This window comes from Phaeoacremonium minimum (assembly GCF_000392275.1).
Source record: "Phaeoacremonium minimum UCRPA7 unplaced genomic scaffold PA7_03_scaffold_215, whole genome shotgun sequence".
Lineage (NCBI taxonomy): Eukaryota > Fungi > Ascomycota > Sordariomycetes > Togniniales > Togniniaceae > Phaeoacremonium > Phaeoacremonium minimum.
Window position 1 is genome coordinate 103,642 of NW_006921121.1, and position 19,922 is coordinate 123,563.

The window sequence follows — 19,922 nt, forward strand, 5'->3', positions numbered from 1 at the left end:
TTTCGATCGATCGGAGCATACAACAACGCGACAGGCTTCGCAAATCAAAGCAATAGGAGATATATATCTGCATTGATGACCTCGGCAATCAGCGAAACGGCCGCTCGCTATTACTCCCTCTGTTCCACCGTTAAGCCCGCGACTTGCACGATCTCATCCTAGACTGCAGACTTAGAACCGTCAGACACTCAATCGCCAACATGGCCGAAGAATCATCGCAAGCGATCGCCGACCTCCCGACCGGCGAGCCCATCCCGTCCTCGTCCCCGCCGCCGTCTTCGAAGAAGCCCTCCCCGCTCCCGCTTCGCGCTCTCCTCGCCGCCGCGCCGTCCAACATCGATGCGTTCCTCGCGCACCTGCACAGATGCCTCCAGACGCCCAGCGGGATCGACACCGTCCTGCTCTTCCTGTGCTACACCTCGCGGTTCAACAGCGCCGCGCTCACATCGCTGTCGCAGTCGCTCCTGCGGCGGTCGGCGCGCGAGCTCATCGCCCTGGCGTTCACGCTGCCGCCGCGCACGACGGTGCTCTTCTCCGTGCCGGGCAAGAGCCCCGGCAAGAGCGCCGCCGCCGAGCTCGCCCTGCTGCTCGCCGGCCGCCTCAAGTCGCTCGCCAGCCTGATCAGCGAGCTGCGCATGATGATGCGCCTGTGGGGCCTGCTGGGCATGTACTTCTGGGGCAAGGGCCTGGCGAACAAGCTGCTCGCCGCACGGCAGGCGAAGGTGACTACTGACGGGGGAGAAAAGACCGGCGACGATGCCGCCGCGGCGCCCAAGGAGAGCCCCCTCGTCACTGCCGTGGCTTGGACGCAGTGGCTCTCGTGCGTCGTCTTCCAGGCGCTCGAGAACGGCGCGTATCTCTCGTCCAAGGGCGTGCTGGGGTGGTCGCCGCAGGCACAGGCGCGCGCATACAGCATCGGAACCAAGGCTTGGGGCGTGTATGTCGCCGTGGAGCTGGGCCGGCTGGCCGCGGAGATCGTGGCCAAGCGGAGGGCGGCGCGCGAGCCGTCTGTCTCGGCGGCGGACGCGGAGTCCGCGAAGACGGAGCTGGTCGGGCTGCGCACCGAGTTCGTGCGCAATGCGGCCTGGGCGCCGCTGATTCTACACTGGAGCAGCGAGAAGGGGCTTGTGAGCGATATGACTGTTGGGTTGCTGGGGAGCATCCCAGGTGTGATGCAGATGAGGAGATTGTGGCGGGAGACGGCATGATATCCCTTCAGCCTGATGCTGAAGTTGGGGGTGCTTGGTGGGATCAGTATGTATGACAAACACTTGGTGGAAGTGATATACAAATCTGATAGAGGCTGTGGTCATGGATCGGAAAAGCAATTGGAAGTAATCAAGATCAATGAAGTCATTCAATCATGAGCAAAGTGCAGCGAGGCAATCCCGAGGTAATTCGCAATGGTCATCAATTGTGGTATCTTTATTTCATCATCCCTCAAATTCGGGATGAGTCGTATGTATCTATGGAGAGATCCCTCGTCTCCGAATCTATTACACCTGTACAAGAAGAGAAGATCCTAATGAAGGTCCCCTGGCTTCCGTCGAGCGTTGTACGCTCCCAACGTAGTATTGAGTCCCTGTTTTCCAGCTAGCTGCGCAGTTTGCCAGCTTTTCCTATGTTCTGCCTTTCATGCCCTTCTGGACCGTGTAAATGAGAGTGACCCGGCCTTCCTGATCGCGCGCATCATCATGGTATCTTTGTTTCCGTCCCCGGTAGCAATGCAATTCTAATTGCAGAAAATGAGTGGTTGTAGGTGGCTTTGTAGACATTATCGTTTCGATGCAACTTTCTTCTTTGGTATGCAAACTCTGTTTTCGTATCTCATCAAATCAACTCAGCAGCTCCAGCAATTGACAGTGTCACCGTAGAAGCAACAGGCCCAGCACGAATGCTATGACGCATTGTTGCGCAAACGCAGGAATGAGCTGTGGCGATGAGCTGTTATCGACCGTTGCATCGAAAGGACTCCCTCCTCCACGGGTGGCCTCGGGCTTGTCAGATGACGATGGTGACGTTTGCCTCGCCCCTGTTGTATCCGTTGTCCTTTGAGCAGAGTTGCTTGTCTGAGCCGGTGAGGCGTCTGCTGAAGTCGCAGCGCTCGATGTTTCAACAATAATTGTGCTGAGCTCAGACGGTGTTTCCGTCGTAGAAGTTGTCTCGTCTTCGGAGGAAGATGTTGTTGTCGGTGGTATCCTGGTGAGAGATGGAATCGACTTCTCCGTTGACGTTAAAATAATGGCGATGGTAGAAGTCTTCGAGGTGGTCGTCGACGACGACGTTGTCGAATCATCACCACTCGGACAGACGGTGTCGACTAGATTCCCTTGCAAAGCCTGGCCCAATATCGAGTTGTCCGGAGCATTCACGCCGTCACACACAGTCTCGAGTGTCATCTCCAGCACCTGTAGACCCGTGACGCAACTATCTGAGCAGGTATGGCCCTGTGTGAAATCCTTCGACGAACAGCCGATGATCGGTGCGTTATACGCGAGGATGCAGCCAAAGTTGACGGAGTTCGATGTGATGAGTTGAAAGTCAGACAGCGAGACAGCTGATGCTCCTGATGCCATGAAGAGAAGTTCCAAAACGCCCGGTCGCCGCCGACCAGATGCCTTCCGGCTCTTGCCTATCCTAGCCATCGTGATAATTGTTGTTTTGGTACGTTTGGTGTCCTCTTTGAAAGTGATAATCCCTCTCGCCACCGTACAGAGTAGGTGATATGTTGTGTGTTGAGTGACGTCTTTTGCCTCCACGCCAAAGATGATTGACCGAATTGGTTGGAAGAAAGCTGAAAAAGGCCAGGGATTTGCGAATTGAAAGAAAAGCGCAGCAGCAGCTCAGTCAAATTGCCTGGGCTGCGCCTGGAGGGATCAAGGCCTCTCTGGGGTTGGCTCGGGTCGTGCGTCGTGCGTGGTGCTAAGGCAAGCGCACCCGGTCCTGCAATTCGAAACCTGATCTGTGTCAGAGGGCTGCTTCAATGACGGGCTGATCGGCTGCGGTCCAATCGTCGGCGCACAACCACAGCGGTCGATCTCTGGTCAATGCGGCTATTCGCTGGTGCAACGTCGGATCGAGTTGATTCCTCGCTCGCTGAGCCGGGGCTTGTTGGGCTCACTGGCTCTTTTGGTGCGCAATGTGACGAACGATCTCTAGTTCATGCGCTCAGCATGTGAGATGCGGAATCGCATAAGATGGTCGCTGTGCGAACGTGGTTCTCGATGGACCCTTTGCTTCCAGGAAAAGAGAAACAATCATGCACTTCGAGAAACCAGAAGAATGAGATGTGAGGTTGGAAGCTGGTGGAGAGCTTGGTTGCCCAGGTAATAGTATGATCCAGGGAATGAAGTGGTGAGGTGCGATCTCTTTTATGTAGCTCTTCCTCAATGCGAGTGGTTGGCGTTATGCGGGGTGAAGGCCGTGAAGCAGGTGGCAGCGCACACAAAAGGATTGGAGTGGCGACGGCCAAAGGTGCAGTGGTAGCAGAAGAAATAGAGGAAGAGTGAGGCCAGCCCGAATGCGGGAGACCCTTTCGAGGTGAGACAGGAACTGGATTGGATCACGACAAGATCCAAACGGATTGCCAATGCAGGAGGCGAGCAGCAGACGTTACAGAGAGAAGGACGATGCGAAGCGCACCAGCTTCAAGTGCGTTTGCATGCGACGAAGAAAGACGGAAAGCGGCCCTGCGCGGACGGATAGAAGGGAAACAAGGCAGATAAAATGCCCTGGAAAAGAGAGAAGAAAAGGGATTGACGGTTAGAAAGAAGGCCGAGCAACGTCGATCCAGATCGTGAGACTCGCGTGGACAAGCTGGAGAAATGAATAGATGCTCCCCGTCCGTTTACCTTATATGGCCTTCTAGTGATGCAATGCCCGTCCGTGCCTTCCTCTTGCCTGTAGAGCTTTATACCCATGCGAGCGGCGTAGTTCCCAGGCACTGGGAATCCAGGACCGCACATCGCTACCCCTTCAGCCAGCAATCGTCCCTCGTTGCGCCTATTCGGGTCTGCCCCTGAATAGCTTCGGCCCTGCTGGTTGGATCTAAGCTGCAAATCGCAGGACTGTAGGTCAGACATCTGGGCCGATACCACGCTCTTTCATCAGCCAAGCGCCAATCCCCATTCGCTAGCCCTTGAGGGTCATCAGCAAATGTTTCCGGGCGCGCAGGCGGATTGTTTCAACAAGCTCCTGAACCAGCCCTGGGCACGATGCTGGGATTTGGAAGGGGAACGATCCTATGGCAGGCTGTTCTAACAAAAAAGAACTGTTCACTTCGAAAAAGCTGGGCCAGTTTAGAACCAGAAGCCGCTACGCTGCACCAAGGACCTGTGTAATAAGCATGTCTCAAACCAATCGCGAGTCTCAATTGGCTCTGTGGGGGACAAGCGGAGGCTAAAACGAAACATCTTGTTGTTTGAGATGGGTCTGTAATCGACCCCTGACTGAGCTATCATTGGTGTGACCGTCTGACCATTTGGTCGCCGCAACCAGCCACATCCGCCTCCCCTGTCCTGTTTTGTAGCAAGCTGAAAAAAGTAACCTCAATTCATTGAAACATAAACGCCCTTCTAGCAATTCCAGCAATTCTAGCGATTCCAGTAATGATACCTGTACCATTCTGTAACATTCCTCTGATAACAACCTCGAATAAAGAGAGACACTTGCTTCGCCATCCGTCCACCCATCCACGTGGAAGAGCAGTCAGTGGTCTAGACCTCGGAGGATGAGGTCCTGAGTGACCGGCTAACACGAGCCAAAGTGGCGCCGGTCGACCGACGAGTGGCCCGGAGGGGGAAAAGTCGCACCGCGCGGGCCACTCAGTCTCGCGACCACTCTGGGATCGGTGTTGAAGCCGGTGGTGCCGAGCATCTCGGTATCTCTCGAGCTCGCACCGGCCTCTGAATCATCGAGAGAGATGCGTTGAAACTCGAACTCTAACGACTATCAAATGTCAATCAACTGTGCCAGTGCAAACAGAACAATCAAGGTTTCATCTAGTGATGAGCGGATACAACTTACCTGCTCTGTCAACCGCATTCTTTTCTCTTCATGCTGCTTGTTCGTGGCATGATACATGTTGAAGATGGGCGCGGTCAGCGACACACGCTGGCCGTCGCACCAAATCTGAGCGATGTCCTTCAAGCGCTGGATCTCTTGCTCGCGAGGCTGATCCATGAGTCTGGCGAGGCGAATATCCGGGTCGAAGGATCTTACATCATCCGCGAGACCAGTGTTGATGAAGGCTGGGAAGTCCTGGTCGGTATCGAAAGGGTTGCTATGCTTGGCATGCATGTAGCGTGTCTTTCTCTCCTGCCACAACTTGGTCAAGACGTACTCAGCCAGCTCATTCTCGGTGTCGAGTATATCTCTATCAACGGCAGCGTTGCTCTTCGGGTAAGTTCTCCTGGTGGCCATGTGCTCGAAGATGACAATGGGCACGCACAATGAGGTGATATTCTGCCCGCCGTTGTCGCTCGGTCCGGCTTTCTTGGCCTCGACTTCGTCGTACTCCTGGATGATCTTGTTCCAACTCTTCACCTTGTCGATGATTATGTGGGTCATCTTCTTCTGTGCACCATGCCAGTGGCCATGAAGAGTCTTTCGATCCTCTTTCTCCTGGTACAGCGTGTACTGAAGCAGCGGAGTCATACTGTCGGGGCGGGAGGGATCCGGATCCATGGTGACTTGAGGTGATTGACCGTAGTTCTTGTCTAATGAGTTCAGAAAAGCCCAGCTGAGACCAGGAGTTTCAATACATTGCCTAGCTTACCTTGAAGATGGGTTCGAAGCAGCCGTGACGCTTTCTGTCGACGATGAGGATAGGTGAGTGTCAAATCACGCTTGAAGGTGACGTTATTCGAGTTGTCAACGGTTCCGATGACCTCGAAGAGAGGCTCAATACCATAACAAAAAGATGACAGCGGCGAAAGTAGCCGTCAGCTTAACGGCTCCCAGGAAAATAACGTAGAGATTTGGGACGGTCTTGGATGGAGCTATGGTGAGTTGTGGAGAGGAATTGGTGGCCCTGATGTGTGAGGTAGCCTTCGTGGAATCTTGCGGAAGGCATCAAAGGTACCCAAAGACTACCTTTGCTGTTGAGGCGGAGTCTACCTTCTGCTTTGAAGAATGATGCAGGCTCACAGTAGGCAGTCAGTGCTGTGGTTGAGTCCCGGGACTTGTCAGATCGTGTACCTGCCGCCAGGAGCATAAGGAGGCCCGCAAAACATTGACTCCTTCCGCTTTTCACAAAAACGCACCTTGCTGTGAAGAGCGTGGTGCTGGCCCTTAGTGATATTCCAGACTTTTTTATTATCACTAGAGCTATTTGAGCAGTTGGCATTTGCTGACTACCCTCGCTGCTTTGTCGAAGTCATCGATAAGACTTCGACTTCGATTTATCACGGTTCTTTATTCGAGTCCCATTGTCATTCCGGGCCCATCTAGCTGATGCCATGCATGAGAGCCCATCATTGCATAGCTACAGCCTGCTCACGATTCTTTGCCAGCCTAGCAGCAAGCATGATGCAGCCCGCAATGATCATCCCACATCCAGCCCATATCTGCATATACAAATACCTGCCTCCTCCTGCTTGGATCAGAGCGCCAGTAACAGGAGGACCAGTCAATGCAGCGACAGATGCGATTGTGAGTATCATTCCGGACCTGGCGCCCATTTTTCGGAGATCAGAGGTCAAGCTGGGTAAACCGGCCATGCCCATTCCCTGACAGCCGCCATTTATGAAGCCAGAAAACACAGCAAAAACATACAAGCCTGTCATCGACTTGACGCCGATCCACGAGAAGTACAAGATTCCCGAGCAGAGAGTGAGGGGCGCAAGTGTATAGAGCGGGCCGATGTATCTGTCGGATATGACGGCTGGCAAAACTCTCCCGGCTACACCAACACCGTTCAAGATCAATAGCATGGTCAGTGATGTCCCTGTATCAATACCCAAGACTGCAGAGGCATAGTGAGGAATCTGAGAGCTTGTGTCAGTACAGTTCACCCAATCAAGCAAGACACAAGTCACTGACATAGTTATAGCAGATGTAGACCGTCCAGAGAACGAGGAAGGTTCCGACTGTGAACAATGTGTACGGCAACTCTTTGAACGCGGACAACTCAATGAGCTTGCCGGACTTGCGTGGCGGCAAACGAGACCGTGCGATAAGAACAATGATCACAGCGTTGAAGAGCATCACGAACCCCATGCACCGAACTGTCCATGCAAAGCCCACTTTGGGAAGCAGCTGCTGCGCGATCACAGGAAAAACCACACCGCCCGTCGAGGTTCCTGCTGTGGCAATGGTTATTGCCATTGTCCGCTTCTTGGAGAAATAGGTCGAGACACAGGCAATGATGGGACAGTACGCTAAGCCGGCACCAATACCGCCGCATATACCTTGGGCAAGCAGAAGTTGCCAGTATTGCGTGGCGAGGGATGTCATGAACACACCAAGAAGTTGGGCGGCGGACCCAACTATCAGCAGCGGCCGCAGGTAGCCTGCGTCAAATAGCCGCCCAGAGAAGATCCCAATACTCAACAGAAGGAAGGTCTGGGTACTCCCAGCCCACGAGACAGCCGACGGGCTAAGGCCGAGATGCTCGACGTAATAGGCTTCAAAGAGCCCATAACTGTTGATGTAACCGAATGTGTTGAAGAGTTCCAGGCTGCAAGTTCAATGTCAGTTGAGGACTCCCTTCTGCAAGAGAAGGATTGACGACCTACTGTGCTGCCAACACCTGGACCCATCCGAACCCACCGTCTGGAGGCTCGTCAACAACACTGAACTCCCTTGTCAATTCATCCGAGCTTTGGAGCGACGATTCGTCTTCAACGACTGCCAACGTCGCTCCAACAGCAGCATTCGAAATCTCGAAGTGCGGCCCTGGAATTGCAACAATCGGTGGTTTCTCGTCTAAGTCTGTCATTGTCACAACGGCGATATGCTTCCAGGTTTCAATTAACTAGTCATGATAGCATTAAAAAGGTGCTGCTGTGGAAAAAGTCTGAGCCTTTAAGGGCCTCCGGCACTCGGTCTCGGAGCCGGGGATTGGATGCACCAGCAAGGGTCTCAACCTGCCAAAACCGCGTCGAGCTGCCTCTTTCAGGAGCACAGGATCATCGCAAAGGCGTAGCGAGAGGGGCGAGGCGCTCGCCGTCGCACTCACCGCCAACGGTTGCCGGGACTAACAAACATGGCAAAGCTGTAGCGTAGCCGGCGGCACAAGCCCGCCTTCTCCACTATTCTCGCATATCAACTCCGTCTCAAAGCGGGGGCCCAATGGATCACCATTGCTATGTCGATAGCCTCAGAATAGACGGCTGAGAACTAGACACTCACAGTATCTATCTAGTTTAGAGGGTATCATATGTAATTTTCACTGATATGTAGACAGAGACTGAGGGACAAGAAAGGGCAAGTAGCAAGGAGTCGTCTTTTAATTCTAAATACTTGGGCCTCCGACGTCCATATAACTTGTTAAATGGCCAGACATATTCAACTTTCGCTCCGTGAGGTTCTCTGGTTTGACTTAAATGTCTTGATAAACTGGAATTAATCCGAATTCAAGCTCTATTTTAGGCTCCACACCGAGTCTAACAGCATCCAGCCTCCCGAAGCTTATCCTCTTCTCAACGTCTTGCGATTACTCTAAGTTCACGAAGCTCGACTTCCCCGTTTTCTTGTCCCCAAACTACAAATTCCAAAATTATCTTAAGAGCTAAAGCTCCACCCCACCTAATCGCCTTCTTTCCTTTTTTGGTCAACAACACCTAACCTCAACCACGACTTTTCCTCCGCGAACAATAATCTCAACCTTTTCCTGCCCAAAATCTCACCACAACTTACCTTATCTTCCTGAAGCGACAGCTTCTAGCTGGAAGACACCATCTACCGTTCACTTAGGAGTCAGCTGGCTGGCTCCTACTCGACTGAACTTGAGCCCCATTTTCTTCCTAATCACTCACACAGAACTCACCGAAGCTGTGACACCTTCAGTCTACGCCTACAACCTCAAGATGGGTAGGCCCATTGCTTTGAGTCTCAATACTAACCCGGACCAACTGAAGCCGCTTCACATTGCCGTCGTATCTAATAACCTCTCCGCGGTCAAAGTCCTTCTGCAAAATGGGGCAGACATTGATGTGAGGACTCGTTCTGGCGCGACTCCCCTTATGTTGGCATGTCTTTTTGGCCGACGCCGACTTATCTCGTATCTCCTGACAAAAAATGCATCGCACAAAGCGAAGGATTTCAGAGGCAACAGATTATGGAACTATTTCCGTCCTGACCGCGAAATCCTCACTCGATATCGCGCCCCTCGACTTATGAGAATCCTGGATTCGATCAAGAAGGCCCGAAGATGGATCAGAAAGCGAGTCTTCTGCTCCAGCGAAGCACTCCGATCACGTGCTAAGAGCCAGACTCATCCATTGCACGACTGCTTTTTCTACCCTCAGAAGGGGCGTCTTCTACTCTTACAGCTTGTCTCCATCGTGAATACCAACCCAAAGCAGCATCTAGGCAAGACTAGAGGCTGTATCGCCGGCGATGGCCTGCCGAAACCGACTGTCTTTGCTATTAGCGGTTGGCGCGATGGAGGAAAAACCGGGTTACTCAGTAACTCGGATTACACAGACAAGGTACATGATCACAGTCACAATGTGCGACTATAGGCTAACTTTCTGACTAAGGTGATAGCTCTTTGTGAGGAGCTTAACTTCCACCTGCAGAACGTCACATATAACGATGCAATGCGGCTAGAGGAAGAGGGAAAAGGCTCCGCATGGTAAGTGGCCAATATTTCAGGGTGCAACTTCTTATGGGTCTATGTGTGTTCTAAGTTTGATGCTCCAGCCACGTTGAGAAACAACTGGCCGTCTTTTGGCTTGAGGAAACCCTCAAGTTCACGGGACGCGAGAATCTGACTAAAGCAAATATCGCATCACTGAAAGGGGCAGCACTGCCCATATATCGAAGGCATGCTTTCATTTACCTCGACAAGTAAGTCTAGCAGCATCTGTGAGAGTACAACAAACAGTTGAGAAGATCAGAGCTAACACTGATGATGTAGTCACCCCTGCCTTGATGTAAGTTGCTTTAGGCCCAGGAAAACGCTTAGAGCCCATATATGCAAGCCATACAATCACTCTCACCTAATGCAATTCACAAAATTCGAAAGCACACTACTAATGTATGCAAATTAGTGTTGGAAGTTTTTGGCTAAGCTCAGACAAACGAGTGGTTTGGAATTCACCACTGTCTATCGCCCATTTGTGGCACACGCACATCGAGAGAAGGCATCATTCTTGAAAGCCAACGAACTCTCCAAGAGTAACTGCGTAAGAGAGCAGTCTTCCGATGAACTCGATCCGACACAAATGAGCGACGAGGAGCAGACTCAAGCTGGAAGTCATAATGAAAGCCAGGATGAGGAAAACTTGCAGGAGGATGCTGTTCATGATATTGACGCCATGCCAGACGCCCTGCATAAGGATATTGAGCTCGAATCTACCGAGAGTTCACAAAGTGAGGCAGAAGATGACTCCGAACATATCTCACACGGCGCAGAAGTACAATCTCTTATGTCATTGGAGCACAAGCGGGATACTCCGTCTCCTGTTGCGTCATACGGCGAACATTTCACTCCCGATCAAGACAGAAGCCATTACTTCGCGACCACCCCATCTCCTCCTCGTACAAAAATCCTGACGCCCTATCATAAGGGCAAGACCCCTACTAAATTTGATCCTACATCGAGGGAAACGGGTACATGGCACCTCTGGGGTACCCCTCAGAGCAATAATCCGACTCATATCATGAATCCTTTCGCTCCAGAGTTAAGCAGTAGGCAGCGGAACGTTTCGCTTGGCGTCTTAAGCAAAGAGAACGTGAAACCTTTACCAACACCAACTTCAAACCCTAGGCCGTCAGATCTGAGCATATCTGGTACTTTCAATAGCAGGGATGCTGTCATGAGCCTGATGCACGACAAGGATGAGCCTCTACCAAGTACGGAAGTGGTTCTTGTAAGTGACGGTGATTCCGATGACGGGTTCACACCAAGTCCGACGGCGTTGAGAACAGAGCGAATGCAGGATCTGCCCAAGGCCACAAGAGTTTTAGGTCGTGCTCGGACTCCTAAAGCTCAGCGTCTCCTAAAACCCATAGGTCCCTATGGAGGTGGGGAGTACACGCCACGCCGCCTCTGTGGCCATTCTGTCCGAACCAATGGTGGACGAAAGACAAATCTAATAAGACGAGACCAACCATCTACACGCAAGTCAGAGCGATCAACCAGGACTTCTCGCATTCAGGATGATGTGATGCCTGCGGCAACACGCAGCTTCCCGAATTTGTCCAGCTACATCCACAAGGAAAAGAAAGCGCAGTAGGCCCTAGTTGATTCTCTCTCAGATTGAGCATGGGGTGGAAACATTCGACCAGGCTGTGAGAAAATTATTTCTGAGCTTCTAATAAGCCAACTTTGCTAGATAATGAAAGAACATCACAATATATGAGACAAGTCTCCTCATTGAGGCTTCTTTCCTTCGTGAGTGAGCCGGTTCTGCAGTGGATGCTTGATAGGTTGGCCGTGCAGCCTCATTCACCCATCTCAGCCAAGCTTGCCGTGAAGCTAAAGATGGATGACTTGTTGGAGTTCATTTCTAGATCCTATGCGCAATATAGCTGACTCCTCTTCCCCTGTATTTTCTGCCGTATCGTTGATATGTCTCTGGTATTCATCAACCTTATTTCTTCTCGACGGAAGGCTCAATGCCCTCCGAACACTTATCAATACTAAGTATACACTGACGATCAGTTATTGATTGCGCACAGCTTGAGAATCTCAAAGACCGCGGAGGGGTGTGTAGGGCAGTTTGTTCTCAGGGGTTTGCCTCTGACCAGAATTCACCTATGACGATAGATAGATCGCCCGTCACTTAGCTGTGTCACGAGTATCCTAGTGTCCATTGAACCATAATGACATTTCCTACTCATGCGACCTCAGTTACCTGTCTCTTTTCTTCCGCTGATTCCTTTCCTGGCATATTTATTTTGTTGTCCGCCCGCCACATATCCACCTTATTCGCCTCGCCAAAGACCTTGTCCATGTGTTCGAGGCTCACGCCCTTTGTTTCTGACCAGAACAGAACCACAACAATGAGACCCAAAAGATTAATGCCCGCTAATATCCAATATGCGTCATGACCTACATTGTCAAACATGACCGGCCAAGTCTGATTGATCCAAAGGGTCGTGATCTGCTGACCCACTTGAGAAATGTTGACACATACAATGACAAGTCAATTTCGACCGCTCTTGCGAGTCATATGATGAATTTGCCTACCTTTATCCCTGAGATGCGTCGGGAAGATCTCGCAAGCGCAAATCCAGGCACATGGTCCAAGAGCTCCCGAGTAAGCCTATAATTACTTCTGGGCAATCCTACCCATGCTCGCAACAACACCAGACCGAGGACCATCGACACTAAAGTAATCAATGAACCTGCTATTGGAGATAATGATGCTGTATATACCAGAGTCGAAGCCCTGGAAGATATTTGCGATGGAGGCGACTGCGCAAACTGAGTACAGTCACGTATGTTAGTACAGGGATTATCGGACTGATACACAGAAAAGGCTATGCAACTGACTCCAGTAGATGTACCATGTTGCCTTGGTCTGTCCCAAGTATTTCTTTGGCTCTTCGTATGCATCTCCCTGCTCCGCATGAGCTGTTATTTGCGGTTCCTCGTGAGCAGCCATAGCTGTCAAGAATCTGTTGTTCAATGCACGAAACCGAAAGCCTGTCATCTCTTTCGTGTACACCTACTCGGGGAAGACTCATGATATATAATACATTACATATGCATGACAACTTGCCGCCCGGAACAACTCCCAGTTCCATTCCTACCTCCTGATTCGCACGCATGACCATACACATGTCACTAACTCGCGGGGAAAAGCTTGATTGAACGCAATGGCATGCCGATCTGGGGTTCGCGGGGTACCATGATCGTGGATCACCTTGAACTTCGCATTGGCTTTTCTATACTTTGTTGTCTCGTCGAGAATTCTGCTAACTAGAGAGAAGCGTGTTCACTCTTTGCTAGAGTACTTTGCTAGAGTACAATGGGCGTCTTAGTCAATACTTGAGACTCAAGTACGTTGATTCGATCATCTCATAGAACCAATCTGTTGAGCATCCAAAGCTCTTTGATTCAAGTCAAGCACCTGTCTAGGAAGTGCATATAGATGTACCGGGCTTCTCGAGCTCTCTACCGAGACTAATGCAACACCCATGTGGCAGAATGTCCCTTAGTGACCCCTATTGCCGTACCATTACCGGCAGCTCACGGGCGCCCACCGACACACCAACCTCCACCACGCGCCATGTGGCGACTTGCATACGTCTTCTTCAACTCTTGAATTCTGTTCGACAGGCCAAATTCTCACAGCAGCCGATGTGACACCCCATTGCATGATTTAGTACCGATATCACTTACCGGGAACGGATTCCTGGCTATTACCCCCGGGCTCTTTGTGGTCTGGGAGTGCTTGTAGATCTTATTACTAACGAATTCACAGCTAAGACAGTAGAGAATACCAAGGTACATTCTGATTTCACAGTACAAACATGCCATTCGCTGTCAGGGCTGCCGCAGCCGCGTGAGGCTTGGCCAGATTAGCGGCTGCCGGCTGAGTAGTTGTGGAGATTGAGGATGCTGAGGCCAAATTCGTTGTGGTCAGGATGCTTGGAGCTGTGCTAACCGGCGAGGAGGTCGACGAGATAGCAGAAAACATGGTGGTAGTAATAAACTGGACTTCAGTCACAAGCATGTGTCATGGTTTTAAATAGTCTGACCTTCGAAATAAAGAGGGATTCCGGATGGCACATCATATCCTAGCATAATAGCACATCGCCCATGATGCGACACCAAGAACAACTAGTCGTCCTACAAAGTCATGTGCGGCTACTCTCGAGGGCACTGCCTTCGCTTCCTCGAACGGGGCAATCGCAAGAAGACTCCCGATCATATACTTGGAAACGACACCAAGCATCCTCTCCATGTCTTTAATACTTAATTGTAGCGGTTCTTCAATGACGAGCTCGCGACAGACTATGTTGAAAGTATAAAAATGGAATCCTTAGGAAGTCCCAGGAGCACGCCTGTGCCTCAAAGCCCAGTCCTATCTATAGAGTAAGTACAAAGACATCGTGAATCAAATTGAAACATTATATAGCAAATCTTTCAGTTGCTGAGACATAGCTTGGCAGATATCCTTCACGCGCGAGAATGCCTCTATTCAGTGATGATCGCTTCATGTGCCTTAGGTCACCAGTGCTTGATTCCTCGACTCCGTTCCGAAACCCCTCTTTGCTACCACCACGATCCAGCCGCATCATTTTTCCACGCACCTATAATTATTGAGCAGTTTGTAACCCTTTTTTATAGATCTCACATGTAATTCTGCTTGTCTAGCATAAAGAATTACTCGAGAGAGCGTACCGGAAAATATCTGGTCTAAGACAGGTGCGTTTCGTATTTCCAGGACGTTTCATAGTTGTGTAAAACTTTCAGTTGGCTGGATATGTAACCTGTGGATTGAAACGGGTGGTGCTTTGACTAAAATGTCTGTCAAATATACTGTGATATGACGTCTAATATTTCACTGTGGAGCCCTAGAGTTGATCACTTTAGTCATCTCTCAGGCTTGATAATCCAGTGCTACAGACTTTGTTAGCCGTTATGCGCAGCGATCCACCAAATTTGCTGCTGATTCATTCTAGTTATTCCGCGAGCCCGCTCCGCAACTCCGCTCCTATTTTCCATGATTTCACTGGGTCAAGACCCATCTATTTGGCAAGTAGATCATAATGGCATTATTCAGAGCCCAATCTCGCATGCACCTGAATCTAGTATAAAGATATATCCCTCATTAGACTTCTGAGAATGGAGATTTCAAGACAATCAGCATCGCAATTCCGATGAACAAGATCTAAAAGGCACTCCGAGCATCACATCTTCCAAATCATAGAAAGGAATCAGCACACTTACCTTCTTTAAAAAAAAAAATAGCTCAACATCAATCCCTAGTTATCTTGACCTCTCACCACCAGAATGACCTCTGCCACTCTTCCTCCCTCCGAAAGCCGGCTTTTCAAGCCGCTGAAAGTTGGCAATGTTCAGCTGCAACACCGCATTGTCTTCCCTCCTCTGACCCGCTACCGCAATGACGACGAACATATTGCTCTTCCATTCATGGAGAAGTACTATTCCGACCGAGCCTCCACGCCGGGTACTCTAGTCATCTCTGAAGCAACAGGAATATCTCACTTGGAAGAGGGACATCACAATGGCCCCGGTTTTGTAAGCGATCACCAGGTTGCGGCGTGGGCCAAGATCATCAATGCTGTGCATGCAAAGGGGTCTTTCTACTTCCAGCAGATATGGGCTATGGGCCGGGCTTCCGATCCCGAGTACATGGCCCAGCGAGGCTTCCCATACCGGTCGAGCAGCGCGGTGCCTATGCCGGATGTCGATGTAGTGCCAAGGGCGTTGACTGAGGAAGAGATCCTAGACATTATACAAAGTTTCGTCGATACCGCCAAGAGGGTCATTGCAGCTGGTGCAGATGGTGTCGAGATTCATTCGGCACATGGCTATATGCTTGACCAGTTTCTCTCGGACAGTATCAACCAGCGCACTGATAAATGGGGTGGCTCGATCGAGAACAGGGCTCGCCTCACTCTCGAGGTCATCAAGGCTGTTGTCGCTGCCATTGGAGCGGAAAGGGTGGCTTTCAGATTCTCTCCTTACGCTGCATTCCAGGGCTCTGAGAAGCCCGATGCCATACAACTTTACACCTATATCATTGACGAACTGAAGAAGATGAATGTGAAGTTTGCATATATGTCGCTTGTTGAGGCTACTGGCGATCCCGGCGCGATTATCTTCGGAGGCAAAAAAGTCAATCAGGATAAGACACTGGACTTCATTCTCGAATCGTGGAACAATCTATCCCCTGTTCTCGTTGCAGGTGGGTACCAGCCAAAGACCGCTGCCGCGGCCTTGGAAGGTCATTACAAGAAGTGGGATGTCATGGTTGGATTTGGGCGACATTTCATCGCGAATCCCGACTTGGTGTTTAAAATAAAGCATGATATCGAGCTAAACAAGTACAACAGACCAACTTTCTACATCAACAAGTCGGAAGTGGGCTACAACGACTACCCTTTTAGCGAGGAGTTCTTGAAGACGCAGTCTAGAGTGGGCGAGGTGGCGTTGCAATAGCACGACGTGACTGTCAAGGCTGCCTAAACAGCTCCAACTATTGTGGCCGAAGTCAAGACTGTTGCATGAGTAATGAATTATATTTAGCATTGGTAGACCGGGTTAGATTTTGCGGGATAGATTTAGGCATTTTGGAGATATAAAATAATTAAGAATTGATCTCATCTACTTTCAATTGTTGGAAAAAATTGATACTGTACATCAATGCATTGACGTAGGGTAATGTGCGCTAACGAGGGGCCCTGTGGGCGACCCTCGAGGGATGACTAATAATTCCAGAAGATTTCAGTGACTAAGCGGTACAACTCCGTTACTCCGAAAGCCGATGCTCGAGCCTGTGCTTCCTTACAACCTCGATCATCCTTCACTAGGTTAATGAACGGTACACCTCACATTGTCACATCAAACCTTTGCTCAACGCGGTCTTTCAATGGAGTCCCGGGGTCATGACTACTCCTCACACTTTGGTATCTTCCCAATCGCCCAGCGGTGGGCCAGGTGCGCAGTCTCCTGTTAAGTCAACTCGGAAACAGGTGTCCAGGGCATGTGATTGGTGCCGTACCAGGAGAATTAGGTGTGATAATGGGCAACCCTGTAAGGCTTGCCGCCAGCGGGAGGTTCAATGCACGCACAACGGCATAGCAGACGGACCAAGGACATTGCCGCAAGCTCTCAGGTACGCGATGTAATTGATTTGACACTTGCAGACCAAATCATCTGACAATGAATCATAGAGAGGTTGATAAGCTCAAAATACGTGTGCGAGAGTTGGAAGCCGAATTATCAATATACAAATCTCGCTCCCAGCTAGCCTCAATTCCAACCCCCGATCAAACCCTAGATCCTCCAAGTCCAGAACTCAACCGGCAGAATTTTTCACAGGAAAGCGTTTCCGAGCTTGAATCACTCTCAAAATCCAGCACACTCGTGAGACCCCAGTGGGAGGGCATCTACGTTGCCACGGCGCGTTCTGACCATGCATCTTACTACGGCCCCTCCTCTTCCTTCTATTTTGTCAGTCGAATTGGGGCCTACTTGGGCAAAACCCTAAAGCAACAATGTCCAGACAGAAGTATGCTTCCTCGAGGCGCAAGCAGGATAATACATCTAGGGCACGACATGGACGTTGATGACAGGGAAAGCCGAGATGTTATTCCTCACAGCAACAACGAGCAAACGCGTTTCATGACTCGAATTCAAGAGGAGTCTCTCCTCAGGCTGTTTTGGGAGGGCTATTACTGTCTCCTGCCTATCATTGACGAAGTCGAGTTCAGAAAGTATTACGCTTCATTATGGGAGCCATCTCGAACCCGACGAAAACAGTCTCCATTGGTCGACATCATTCTCGCCTTATGCTTGCAGTATGGATATATCTATATCCCCCGGGTTGCGACAGCCACATCAGGAAATGACACGTCGTATGATGATGCGAGTGTGGCCGGACGATGGTACTATCGCCGGGCGCAGTCTCTGCTCACAGCCGATATGGAGAGCCCAACACTCACAACAATACAATGTTATATCTTCATCACGTCATATCTATGCTGCGCGAGCTTTCAGAATATGTGTCACATAGTGACAGCCCAGGCCGTTCGGGCTGCACATGTCTTGGGTCTCCATCTCGAGCCTCCCGCATCCATGAATCACGGCGAGAGAGAGTTACGCAAGAGAGTCTGGTGGGCACTTTGGGCAATGGACACAAGAGTTTCCCACAAGATGGGCCGCCCATTCTTAATCGATCGGAGCACTGTAACAGTATCACCACCTTCTGACGACCTAGAAGCTGCCTCCTACAATGGCGCAACTCTCGGCTCATATGGACCCGACGTCACTTGGCTGACGTATTCGCTGCAGTCTCAAAAGCTAATTTTGAACCTGGGTGAAGTTCACAACGCATTATTCAATAAGTGCGGAGAAATGGCGTGTAAAAGCAATGCCACATGCTTGTATGCGGACCCACAGGCCTTGGAAGACTGCGCAAAAGTGCTATCTGCTAAATTGCCAGCTATGAAGGTCTGGACTAATAATGTACCTATGGGTATGAAGACTCAGCGTCGAAATGGCGGTGCACCCTTGTCAACAGATGGTTCAATGCTGGACATAGAGGAACTCGCACCGACCTGGCTCCAGCGTCAAAGAGTGTGTCTTGAGCTCATGTATCATTCATGGATGATCAACTTGACTCGTCCATTCATTACATTCTACTCTCACCCTGGAACTTACACTCCGATGACCGAGCGCCATGCCAGTACTTGTATCGATCATGCGGTAGCTTATACACTTATCATGCATCAGCTCATGACTGAGTCGGACCTAATGGGTGGATGGTCTGAATACTTTAGCTTTCAGTGGAACGCAGCCATTACTACGGTCGGATTCATTCTTGCTAATCCAATTCACCCAGCCACTATTAAAGCGCGTCAGGCTCTTGATAAAGCTATAGCTGCTTTTGACATTTTTGGTAAAGATTTCGGGGTAGCGGCCGACGCAGCCGCCATCATGAGAGATCTAGTAGCTAAAGCGGACCTCCTTTCTGGGCGTCTAGGCAGCGGAATTACGTCTCCTGCAACAGTGGCCAATGACACTATAGCCGAGAGCAATGTTGATAGCATGGACGCGTGTGGCGAGGGACTCTCATGGCTCGATCCAAGCCAGCAGAATGACCCTGAGCACTTCAATCAGTTTATGGAATGGGCATTGTCCGTGGATGCATTCAATGACTTCGACAAGTTCTTCGATGCAGACAACTCTGCGGATCCCTGGTCAGTTGGGCGGCAATAGGAAACAGCATTCGGGATATTTTTAGCGTTGCTTAATTACTCGATTGAAAGTAAATGTATGCCCCAAATAGTCGTTCGAAATGTCCCCAGAAGTAAATCCTTTGAGAATCACTGAGATCAAATGTCAGCGTACTGAATTACATGCACTTGTAATTTCATATGGGTGAAAACCCAGACACAAAATTGAAACACGCACTAGGCCGTGGCATTTATCGATTTGTATGATATCTCACGAAATTAGATAAACATCAAGCGCAATTTGAGGATGCTAGAACTTGGGAGAACATTAACCCCAGAGCAGAGGCTCACCGATCCTACAGTCAACTGACTAATCGGGGCTTGGCACACCAATGCGTGGCAGATCCTCCTCGAGAGTGGTGCTGACGAATCAGGTACACTCCGACACTCCGAAGTCGTTGATATGCATGGCTCGGAGTCCTCCGAGTAGGAACAAGATGGCCTCGCTAGTTCGCACGACTGTCAGTGTTCCCAAACATCATCACAATTCCACCGCATCAGGGGCTTGTGTATGTTTATTGATCCACACTGTGTTTCTGTGCATCCCCTCAATTTGGCCAGTAACCTCATGGCGGCCACTGAACTCGTTGGCCCAGGCTCGGCCCCTGGTCAGACCTCGGAGAGTCCGGTGCCATTTGGACACCGTCAAAAGCGAAAACAAGTGGCCAGGGCCTGCGATGGGTGTCGAATTTCTCGAATCAAATGCGATGACAACTCTCCGTGTTCCAACTGCAAAAACAAGGGTCGACACTGCAGCAATAATAGTGCGACTAGAGCGACCACTCTGTCTCAGGCCCATAATGAGATGGCGCGCC

At 50.5% G+C, this 19,922-nt stretch overlaps 3 protein-coding genes across 3 annotated transcripts; 2 read left to right on the forward strand and 1 right to left on the reverse strand.

Moving 5' to 3' along the window:
- Window positions 1–200: 200 nt before the first annotated feature.
- On the forward strand, window positions 201–1,208 carry UCRPA7_2905 (putative peroxin 11c protein; the record flags this gene model as incomplete). Its single annotated transcript, XM_007915466.1, has 1 exon — window positions 201–1,208. One exon carries the CDS (start codon window positions 201–203, stop codon window positions 1,206–1,208), a length of 1,008 nt encoding a protein of 335 aa, XP_007913657.1.
- A 3,541-nt stretch (window positions 1,209–4,749) lies between these two features.
- Window positions 4,750–5,685, reverse strand: UCRPA7_2906 (hypothetical protein; the record flags this gene model as incomplete). Its single annotated transcript, XM_007915472.1, has 2 exons — window positions 4,750–4,947; window positions 5,026–5,685. 2 exons carry the CDS (start codon window positions 5,683–5,685, stop codon window positions 4,750–4,752), a joined length of 858 nt encoding a protein of 285 aa, XP_007913663.1.
- Window positions 5,686–15,136: 9,451 nt separating this feature from the next.
- On the forward strand, window positions 15,137–16,309 carry UCRPA7_2907 (putative nadph dehydrogenase protein; the record flags this gene model as incomplete). The annotated part of the gene is made up of 1 exon (XM_007915477.1): window positions 15,137–16,309. The coding sequence occupies one exon, from the start codon at window positions 15,137–15,139 to the stop codon at window positions 16,307–16,309; it is 1,173 nt and encodes a 390-aa protein (XP_007913668.1).
- Between the last annotated feature and the right edge of the window lie 3,613 nt (window positions 16,310–19,922).